This window comes from Orycteropus afer, unplaced genomic scaffold, assembly GCF_000298275.1.
Source record: "Orycteropus afer afer isolate SDZICR_OR568_19922 unplaced genomic scaffold, OryAfe1.0 scaffold00134, whole genome shotgun sequence".
In the NCBI taxonomy this organism is placed as follows: Eukaryota; Metazoa; Chordata; class Mammalia; order Tubulidentata; family Orycteropodidae; genus Orycteropus; species Orycteropus afer.
The window spans coordinates 5,283,260-5,294,815 of NW_006921721.1; the positions used below are offsets into that span (position 1 = coordinate 5,283,260).

At 39.8% G+C, this 11,556-nt stretch overlaps 1 protein-coding gene across 1 annotated transcript in view; it reads left to right on the forward strand.

The window, feature by feature from the left end:
* ALG11 (ALG11 alpha-1,2-mannosyltransferase) overlaps window positions 1–11,556 on the forward strand; it is a 38,458-nt gene that overhangs the window by 14,867 nt on the left and 12,035 nt on the right. The window contains exons 2-3 of the mRNA XM_007945235.2: window positions 1,967–2,197; window positions 5,808–6,739. Of these exons, the coding sequence (XP_007943426.1) occupies window positions 1,967–2,197; window positions 5,808–6,739 (1,163 nt within the window). The remainder of the gene's footprint in view (window positions 1–1,966; window positions 2,198–5,807; window positions 6,740–11,556) is intronic.

Below are 11,556 nucleotides of genomic sequence, written 5' to 3' on the forward strand. Positions count from 1 at the left end.
CCTCCTTGTTGATTTTTTTCTGTTGTCTATTTTCTGTTTCATTGATTTCTGCTCAAATCTTGATTATTTCCTTTCTTCTTGTGACTGTAGACTTTTTTTGATGCTCTTTTTCTAATTGTTGGAGATATTGGCTTAAGGTCCTGATTTTGGCTCTTCTTTTTTGATGTGTGCATTTGTTGCTATAAATTGGCCTCTGATCACTGTTTTTGCTATGTCCCAAAGATTTTGGTATGTTGTATCTTCACTCTTGTTTGATTCAAGGAATTTTTTAAATTCATTTTTTATTTCTTCTATTACTTAGTCATTTTCAAGGAGGTTTTACTCAGTTTCCCAGTGTTTGCTCTTTTTCTGTTGATCTTCCTATTGTCGATTTCTAATTTTATAGCATTGTGATCTAAGAAGATGCTTTGCAGTATTTCAGTGTTTTTAAATTTATTAGGGCTTGCTTTGTGGCCTAACATATGGTCTATCCTGGAGAATGTTCCATGTGCACTGGAAAAGAATGAATATTGTGCTGTTGGGTTTGGTTTTTTGGTTTCTCCCAATATTCATACCACTTCTAACTCTATCTTTTCCCTGCTCCTGAGATTTCATTATTTAAGTTTTAGTATTTTACTGTTTTTATGTCTTACAAGCCCCTCAAATCCTTCATAATGTAAGTAGAGTATAAAAATATTAAGTACCACTTTTATTGACCAATACTAACAGAAAAATGTACTTTGACATTATTTTAATGTAATTTAAAAGGTATCTGAAAATGTAGTGAAATTTTGCATTTGGTCAACAAATACTGGATACCCGCTTTGTACCAGGCATTTATGCTCGGCACTGAGGATACCGTGTTGGGCAGACTGGGTCCTTGCCTTCACAGCACTTCAGTCTACTTGGCAGCAATAGAGAACCTTTCAGCAGTTAATTTATGAGTGAATTTAGTAATGTGTATTAAGTAGAACATTAGTGGAACTTTGGCAACTCATCGAGAGGCACATAAGGAAAGGCAATGAGGCAGTGATATTAGGGTCATATAAGCAAATCAGGGCATCCTGGGTGGTAAAAATAGTTTAGGTGCTCAGCTGCTAAGCTATAGGTTGTTGGTTTGAGTCTACTCAGAGACATCTAGGAAGAAAGACCTGGCACTCTACTTACAAAAAATTACCCATTGAAAACTCAGTAGAGCACACATGATCACCACAAGTCAGAGTCAACTCAGTGGCAACTGGTTTTTTAAAAAAATCAAAGGGAGAATGGAGAATAGAACTGGAAAAACCTAAATTCCATTCCTGTCACTCCAAAAATTGTTCTGCTATTTGAGGTGAAATGAGAGAATAAAGATGATTAACTGTGTTGCCCAACTTTTCTAACTGATGGAATATTGTTGGTCCTTCTGGAGCCAGCTTTCTCTGGGTTATATGTTGTCATTTTGAGGGTCAGAATAAATTAATTCTTAATTATATTTAGGTTACTCATTAAATTTGTTTTTCATTAACACATATACTGAGTTAGTAAAAAAAAAAATTGTTCAACGGTGATTTTTACTGCTGATTGAAAAATCTGTTAAATAGCCAGCATGCTATGGAGATTGGAATTAAAGGAGACTTTCACTTTCGATGTTGGTTGTCTTATAGCATTAGAATTTCAATAATTGAGTATGTATTTGGTAAGAAGACTTGCAAATCATTAAAAAAACTAATTTTTTTCTTTGATTGCTACTAATATATTAAGTGGGTATGTAAAAGTAGACATTAGTTTGATACCAAACCAAAACCAAACTCACTGCCATCAAGTCAGATCCAACTCATAGCAACCTCTCCTTGGTTTTCTGAGGCAGTATCACTACGGAAGTAGATTGCCCAGTCTTCCTTCTGAGGAGTGGCTGGTGAGTTTAGTTTGATAGTCATTTTTAAAATATTTTAAAAACATTGAATATTTTTTAATACTGATTTTCACTTTTCTTCTCTTGCTTCAGGTTTTTTTATTCACTATTCTTCCCTGGGCTAATTGTAACTGGAAGTTTATGTGTATGTTTGATCATTTTCCTTTGGGGAATCAGACTGCTACTACAGAGAAAGAAAAAGTCAGTGACAACTAACAAAAATGAGAAAAATAAGATGGTGATTGCATTTTTCCATCCATACTGCAATGCTGGTGGAGGCGGAGAGAGAGTGTTATGGTGTGCCTTAAGGGCCCTCCAGAAAAAGTAGGTATGCATCTTTCTTATGTAATTTGATCTATTATTACCATTTTTTAAAATATCCTGTTGCCCAGAAATTCATCTTTCTCTAGTTCCCTTATTCGTAGCCAGGAATTCCTTTTGTTAACTAATCTTCAATAAGGAAATGACTTCTTTTCTTTGTCCACCTACCTTACAAGATCCAACTGAATTTTAATTAATATGATAAACAAATGAAAAGGAAGGTATCTGCCCATTTGTGGTGTAATTCGGTGAGGATAACAAGTCACCTGAGGAGAATATATGCAGAAAGCATTGAATAATAAAGAGAAGTACAGCAAGTGCTACAAATCACCTTAAGCCTGAATACTTTTAGTCAGTGGTGGCACAGGAAATCATCTCTGTGAAAGCACTTATTTGATTCTAATGTTATATCTTTACCAGTTGGGTAGTCTTAAATAACTTACTATATTAAAAAGGAATCTGATATTACATGTCATTTAATGTTTCATCCTTCCCATCCCAACCCCAAGATGATTTATGATTCCCTCTTAGAAAGGAAAAAAGCATAGTATAGGATCCCTTACTGTTCAGTCAAATGAGGAAAACTATTATTCTTCCATAGTTTACTTACTTCCTGGCTTCAGGCCACCACCTCTGTATTTCTTCTGCCATCTTCTAAAAGTCCAAAGACCTCTTAAGTTCCAGATGATTTCCACCTCCCTGAAGCCCTCCCTACTCAATCCACACTACTCTTTGTTTCTCCTGACTGTGCATTAGTTTGTCTCTCTAATTACATTATCTAATTTTTGAAGGCAGTGATAAAATTCCATGGTATCTATACATATACTCCCCAGTGACTCCTGTTTCTCCTAACCCCACTTCAAGAAAAAAAAATCCAAACTCCCTGCCATCAAGACAGTTCAAACTCATAGCAACCCCCATTGGGTTTCCAAAGCTGTAAATTTTTATGGAGGCAGACTGCCCCCTCTTTTTTCTGTGGGGCAGCTGGTGGGTTTGAACCACTGACCTTTTGGTTAGCAGCCAAATGCCTTAACTGCTGTACCACCAGATCTCCATTCATATGTCATACAAGATAATTTTTCATCTTGTTCCTGCCACATTTTGTTATTCATCCCTGCCCACTCCCTCACATATGTTTTGCTCCCCTGTACTGACCTCTAGGAGAACCCCTGAATACATCGTGTTCTCTCTAGATTAATGCATTATATGCCTTTCCATATAATGTTCCTTTTGTTCTGAAATGACCTTTTTCTTCCCAGTAAGCTACAGCACACTTTCTTCATTTAATTACCAATGTTTATTGGGGACCTACTGTTTATCAGTTAGGAGTCACTGGGTAGCATAAACTGTTAAGCACTCAGCAACTAACCAAAAGGTTGGTAGTTTGAACCCACCCTGAGGGGCCTCAATAGACAGGCTTGGTGATCTACTTCCAAAAGGTTACAGCCATGAAAACTGTATGGAGCAATTCGACTCTATACACTTGAGGTCACCAAGAGTCAAAATTGACTCCACAGCAACTTGTTGACTGTTATATGTCAGGCACTGTTGTAGGAATTAAGATTCAGGTGTTGAACAAGATAGATCAGATATCTAATTTTAGTTTTAAGAGACAAGATAATAAAGAAAAATACCAAATAGTGATTTGTTGTTGTTGTTGTTATGTGCCGTCGAGTCAAACCCGACTCATAGCGACCCCTCCTTGGGTTTCCGAGGCAAGTATCACTATGGAAGTAGGATTGCCCAACCTTCCTTCCAAGGATAATACTATATAAAAAGTTAAAATAGGACAGTATGTGAGTGATAAGATATTTCAGATTGAATGGTCAGGGAAATGTCTGAGGAAATGGCACTGCAACTGAGTTCTGAATGACAAAAATAGCTGACAGTTGTGAGTTTACTAGGCTTCACAAAGTGTATGCCAGTAATTTTACAAAGTTAACTAGGCTTTGTTTGAAGCTCTTTATGTATAGTATTAGCTCACTTAATCTTCACAACAGCTTTATGAGGTTATTACTATTGTACTCATTTGACAGACAAGCAAACTAAGACATTGGAGCCCATGTTCTAATCCCTATACACACTGCCTGTCTCATGAAAAGACAGAAAAGATGAGGAAAGATAAAGCAGAGGGAACAACTACTGCAAGTCCCCTAAGTCTGGAAGGAGCTTGGCTTATTCCAAAAAAGGAACACCAGTTTGGCTGAAGCCTAATGGGCCAGGAAGACAGTGGAAGGGGAGGTCACCGAGGGAAGCAGGGCCCATAGGACTTGAATAAACATGACAAGGCATGTAGATTTTTAATCTATTGCTACATAACAAACCATGATTTAAAACATGATTTATTATTGCTCTTAGTTTTGAGGGTTTGATGGGCTCTGTTTGAGTCCTTCATCCAGTTTGCAGTCAAGTGAAACGGGCTGGAGTCCTGTGAAGGCTTCTTCACTCAGGGCTGGGCTGGACAGAATGGAACAGCTGGGAGCTGGTCAGGCATTTCTCCAAGCAGCCTCTCCATGTGACTAGGTTGGGCTTGCACATGACCTGGCTGTCTCAGGTTAGTTGAACTTGTTACATAATAGTTGACTCCCCCTAATGTGAATATTCCAAGAGATCGGAAGTAGAAGCTGCTAGTCTTTTAGACCCTGGGTCCAGAAATGGGCACAATGTCACTTTTGCCATATTCAAAGCAATCACAGAGCCCACCTTTATTGAAAGGGAGGGAACATAGATTCCCCCTCATCAGTAGGATAAGTGCCAAAGAATTTGTGGCCATCTTTAAGCCATCAGAGAGAAAAATCTTTTTCATATTATAAAAGGATGTCTCTAGCTGCTGGATAAAGAATGCCTGGGGAGGGATCTAAGAAAGAACAGGAGATGTTCACCTTTTAGGCTTCCAGCACTCTGTGGTTCTGTCTATACCTGTTTTCTCCTCTGAGCTCCTTGAGGTTAAAGACTTTCTTGCCCATGTATCCTCAGCACAAAGCAGCACATCATTGTAGATTTTAATAAATGGTTTATAACTTGAAGAAGAATAATAAAGACAATCACAGGGAAACTAAAGCGTTAAAAGTCATGAGTATGCTTTCAGATACTTCCATTACAGCTATATCATGTGTGTTAACTGTGATATAGGTACAAGATCTAGCCTTTCATACCTTTTTGTATTTCTCAGATAAAAACATCTGAGTAATACACTAGCATTAGAATTCTAGCTAAAGATACCTTTGATGAATTTTAACTCTTGTTTATGAGTGTTTTATTAATATTTTGTTACCATTTTTATCCTGAGAAAAGTGTTCAAATTAAACTTCTGAATATTTCCTGAAAAAAATCTCATTCATAAATCAGCAGTTATTACTAAGTTTTATTGGTGTCTACTCTATGTGGAGTTCTTGGTGGAGGAAATAGCAAAGAAGTAGAAAACATGGTGTCATCTGAAGGACTAATGCTTTAGTTGTGGAAGAGTGGAGGGAGGACTCAGGAAAGGGTCAGGTCAGTAGTCCCAGTGCAGAGTGGAAAGCATATTTTTAGTATAAAATAGTGATTGTGAAGAAGTAATTATAAATTTTTGCTTGATTGAATGAAATTCTTAAATATTATATTTATATTTTAGGTATCCTGAAGCAGTTTATGTTGTTTATACTGGGGATGTTAATGTCAGTGGTGACCAGATACTAGAAGGTGCTTTCAGAAGATTTAACATCAGATTAATTCACCCAGTGAAGTTTGTTTTCTTAAGGAAGCGCTACCTTGTAGAAGATTCACTGTATCCTCACTTCACATTACTGGGCCAAAGTCTAGGATCCGTGTTTCTTGGCTGGGAAGCTCTGATGCAGTGTGTTCCTGATGTTTACATCGATTCCATGGGATATGCCTTCACGCTTCCTCTGTTTAAGTATGTAGGGGGATGCCGGGTTGGAAGCTATGTTCATTACCCCACTATCAGCACTGACATGCTCTCTGTAGTGAAGAATCAAAACGTTGGATTTAATAATGCGGCCTTCATCACCAGGAATCCATTTCTCAGCAAGATGAAGCTCATCTACTACTATTTGTTTGCTTTCATGTATGGTGTCGTTGGGTCTTGCAGTGATGTAGTCATGGTCAATTCTTCCTGGACACTAAACCATATTCTCTCCCTGTGGAAGGTTGGGAGTCGCACCAGCATTGTTTATCCACCTTGTGATGTGCAGACTTTTCTGGACATTTCCTTATATGAGAAAAAGACAACCCCAGGACACCTGCTGGTTTCTATTGGCCAATTCAGGCCTGAAAAGAACCATCCTTTGCAGATCAGAGCCTTTGCTAAATTGCTAAATAAGAAGGTGACAGAGTCACTTCCTTCAATGAAACTTGTCCTCATTGGGGGTTGTCGTAACAAAGATGATGAACTTCGAGTAAATCAACTGAGAAAGCTTTCTGAGGACCTAGGAGTTCAGGATGCTGTAGAATTTAAAATAAACATTCCATTTGAAGAATTAAAGAAGTACTTGTCTGAAGCAACAATTGGTCTTCACACTATGTGGAATGAGCATTTTGGGATTGGTGAGTTTGTCCTTTAAACAACTTGTTGGTGCCATAAGATACACATTTTGGGTATGATAATACTCTGGAAGTTTGCGTTGAGTTTAATTCTCTTCCCCTAGTCCACCAAGTATGCATTTCTCATGTGAGAGACCCTGTCAGAGAGTAGTTAATAATAGCTATATGTATACACCACTTTCTGTATGTGGGTCTCCATGTCAAAGTTTTTATTAGTATTATTCATTTAGTCCTCTCTAAAACCCTATTTGATAGGTAATATTATTTCCAAGGACTTCTGGTAACACAGTGGTTAACCAAAAGGTCAATGGTTTGACTGCTAACTGGAAGTCTGGCAGTTCAAACCCACCAGCCACTCCTCAGAAGGAAGGTTGGGCAATCTACTTCCGTAGTGATACCACCTCAGAAACCCAAGGAGAGGTCACTATGAATTGGATCTGACTCGATGGCAATGAGTAGCTGCTCTATGGGAGAAAGATGTACCAGTCTCTTTCCATAAAGATTTACAGCCTTGGAAACCCTGTGGAGTAGTTCTGCTTTTTCCTGTAGGGTCGCTATGAGTCAGGATCAACTCAACAGCACAGAACAACTATAACAACCTTTTTATTCCTGTTACACAGAGGTTTCAGATTTGCTCAAAGTCAGTCACATGGTAAGTGGTAGAGCCAGGGTTCTACCCCAGAGAGCCCTGTTCTTTACCACATTTTCTGATACTCCTTTCTCCATCTAACCCCATCTACACGTTGCTACAGATTCCCAGGCCCTATCATCTCTGATAGGACCTCATCATCTCTGGGTGGTGCAAATGATTAACATGCTTGACTGCTAACCAGAAGGCTAGCGATATGAGGCCACCCAAAGGCTCTTCAGAAGAAAGGCCTGGAGATCTACTTCCAAAAAATCAACCACTGAAAACCCTGTGGAACACAGTTCCACTTTGACACACACGAAGTTGCCAGGAGTCAGAATCCACCCAATGGCAACGGGTTGTTCTTGCTGTTGTTATGTGCCATCAAGTTGGACCCAACTCATAGTGACCCCTCCTTGGGTTTCAGAGGCAGTATCACTACGGAAGTAGATTGCCCCATCTTCCTTCCAATGAGTGGCTAGTAGGTTTGAACACCAGCCTTCTGATTAGCAGTCAAGTGCCTTTGGCACTATGCTACCAGAGCGCCCATGACAACGCATTGGTTTCCTTTAATCCCACTGAGCTACCAAATTAGAATCTCAGGAGTCTAGGATGGGGCTCAGGTAGATGTATTCTGAAAAAGCTCCTCAGGTGGTTCTGTTGTGCAGCAAAAGTTGAGAACCAGTGTCTCCAGGTGGCATCCCACAGTAATTCTTAGGGTTCTTTTATTTAGTCTGCACTTGTTATTAGAATGACCATCCTTCTTCTTTTTGCCAAATCCCATCATGGATGTTCAATTTAAATGTTCCCTTTCTTGTTGATTTTAGTACATAATCCAGTACTGTTTTCTTTCTAATTTGAGTCAGCATTTATTGATCAAGTGCCTACTCTGTGCCTCACACTAATAGGTATTAGGGGAAAATAGAAACATATGTAAGTGAAATTTCCTGTAATAAGGCTTACAATTTCTCCTATTCTTTCCCCTCCCCCCATTAGGTACACAGTATTAAGCATATATATTCAACAAGAACTTACTCATCCAAAACATCTGTCTGCCTGGGTGACACAGATGCCTGTGCTTCCTTCCACAGATAGTTACTGAGCATTTACTCTGAGCTAGCCACTTGAGCAGGTACTGAGACAGTGACTAAGTAATAGGAACTGTTCTTACTGTCAGTGGCTTCCAGCTCTGTGGGTGGCACAGACAAGTGAACAGGCATTTGCTGTACAATGTGCTACGTGACAAGGAAAGTCTAGGGAATAGGAAAGCAAGCTGCTAGCACAGACCTGGGGTCCAGAAGAGTTGTCCAAAGCAATAACGTAGCACATAAGTTGGACCTGAAAATATTAGAAGTTATAGTCAGGCAAAGAGGGGAGAATATTCTAGCAGACAGAGCAGCATTGCAAAAGGCATAAGGTTTAAAAAATGAGCATTGTTAAGCACATCCAGGAAACCAAAAGTCCAGTATGGCTGGAGCATGGTGTGAGGGAGAAACAGCAAGACAATAGAGAAGTGATCTGGGCTGTGCTACATGGCCATGTAACGGCAGTAGGAGATTTGTTGTTGTTAGATGCCGTCAAGTTGGTCCCAACTCATAGCGACCCTTTGTACAACAGAACAAACACTGCCTGGTCCCGTGCCATCCTCACAATCATTGCCCGTTGTTGCAGCCACTGTGTCAAACCATCTTGTTGGGAGTCTTCCTCTTTTTTTAGGCTTTACCAAATATGATATCCTTCTGCAGGGACGTCATATAATAGCATGTCCAAAGTACATGAAACAAAGTCTCACATCAGTGTACTGCTGCAACCATTTTTGAATTATCTTCAGCAAAAGGAAAAAACAAAAGGATTTTAGTAAAAAGTAAAAGCTTTCTATTTCTGAATGTTTATTCCTACCACAATGTGGAGAGTGGTTGATTGGGAGCAAGGAGAGTAAGATTGGGAAAGCAGGAAGACTGATGGGCTACTGTAACAACATAGGTGAGCAATGGCCACAGACTGAACTTGGTAGATAATTGCTGTTAAAAGAGATTCCAAGTAGTATTGAGCAGGAGGACTTGGTAATTAACTGCATTTGTTAAATGAGGGAGAAAGAGGAGTAAGAGATGACCATCTAGGGTTTGGATCGTTTGGACAATTAAGTGAATGTTGTTGGCTTTCACCAATAGAAGAAACCCAAGAGTACAGGCAGTTACTCAGTCCAGTTTGGAACTTGTAGAGTTTGAATCATCTGTCAGGAGACATAAGTATATGGGTCCAATGAAAAACCCATTGCCATAGAGTCAACTGTGACTCATGATAACTTCATATGTGACAGAGTACAACTCCAAAGGGTTTACTTGGCTATACCTTAATGGATGCAGATCGCCAAGACTTTTCTTCCATGGAGCCACAGGGTGGGTTCTAACCACCAATCTTTAGGTTAGTAATCAAGTGCAAACCATATGTAGCAGTTCAATAGGCAGTTGCATATACTAGTCTGAAGTATGGGAGAAAAACCTCATAGAAACACAGATTTAGGAGTTGGCATCGTCCAGCTAGGTGTTGAAGCCCCTATGGTTGTGGGTAAGATTGCCTAAGCAAAGTCTGAAGAGTAAGAAGAGATTCTTAGTGCAAAATGCTAAGAACAGTAACAGTTACAAGATAGGAAGAAGAGGAGCCAGCAGAGAAGAGGGGGGAAACCAGCAGAGTGCAGTGTCTTGGAAAGCAAGCAAAGAGAGTATATTTAGGGTCGAACAGAAAGGACAGCAGATTCCAGTGCTGTCCAGGTGCTGGGTAAGATAAGGAATTCATCGATAGCTTTATAAGAGCAGTTTCAGTGGAGAACTGAAAGCAAAAGTTAAATCATAGTAAGTTGAGCTTTGAGAGAAGGTAAGCAAGTGAAGTTAGTGAGCCCAAAGCACACTTTGAGCAAGTTGATCTGTGAAAGGGAAATGAGAAAATAGACAGTAGTAATAAGAGGCAAACATGTGACCAGAGAAGGTAATTATGCAAGAATGTTTTGTTTTTAAGAGTTTGAACTACCTTAAATGTTGATATGAAAGGGCCAATAGAGAGGGAGAGGTCAAAGATACTGGAGAGAAAGGATAAAATAGATTAGTTTGAGGACTCTAAGAAAGTACAAAGGTATGTGTGTCTTATTTATTTAATGCTACTATAACAGAAATACCACAAGTGGGTAGCTTTAACAAACAAATATACTTTGTTATAGCTTGTTGTTGTTGTTAGGTACCATTGAGTCAGTCCTAATTCATAGCAACTTCACACACAACAGAACGAAACACTGCCTGGTCCTACACCATCCTCGCAATTATTGCCATTCTTGAGCCCATTGTTGCAGCCACTGTGTCAGTCCATCTCACTGAGGGTCTGACCCTTTTTCGCCGGTCCTCTACTTTTCCAGGGAGCTCTGCTGGCGTGGTGCCTAAGGCATTTGACTACTAACCACAAGGCTGGCAGTTCAAACCCACCAGCCACTCCTCGGAAGGAAGGTTGGGCAATCTACTTCCATAGTGATACTACCTCAGAAACCCAAGGAGGGATCGCAATGAGTCAGGTCCGACTCCACAGCAATGTGTTTGGTTCTATTTTACCAAGCATGATACCCTTCTCTAGAGACTGGTCTCTTCTGATAACATGACCAAATTACATGAGACAAAGTCTGGCCATTCCTGCTTCTAAGAAGCATTCCGGCTCTACCTGTTCCAAGAAAGATTTGTTCAGTCTTATGGCATACCATGCTATTTTCATTGTTCTTCTTCAATACCACAATTCTGTTACACCAGTTCTTCTTCGGTCTTTCTCATTCATTGTCCAGCTTTCACATACATGTGCTGTGCATATGTTGTTGTTAGGTGCTGCGTCAAGTCAATTCTGACTCATAGCAACCCTGTGTACAGCAGAATGAAACAATACCCAGTCTGTGCCATCCTCACAGTCCTTGCTGTGCTTGAGCCCATTGTTGCGACCACTTTGTCAGTACATCTAGTTGAAGGTTTTCCCCTTTTTCTCTGACCTTCTACTTTACCAACCATGATATCCTTCTCCAGGGACTGGTCCCTCTGATAACATGACTAAAGTTGTTGTTGTTGTTGTCGTCGTTGTTGTTGTTGTTGTTAAGTGCCGTCGAGTCGTTTCCGACTCATAGCGACCCCATGCACAGCAGAACGAAACACTGCCCGATCCCGCG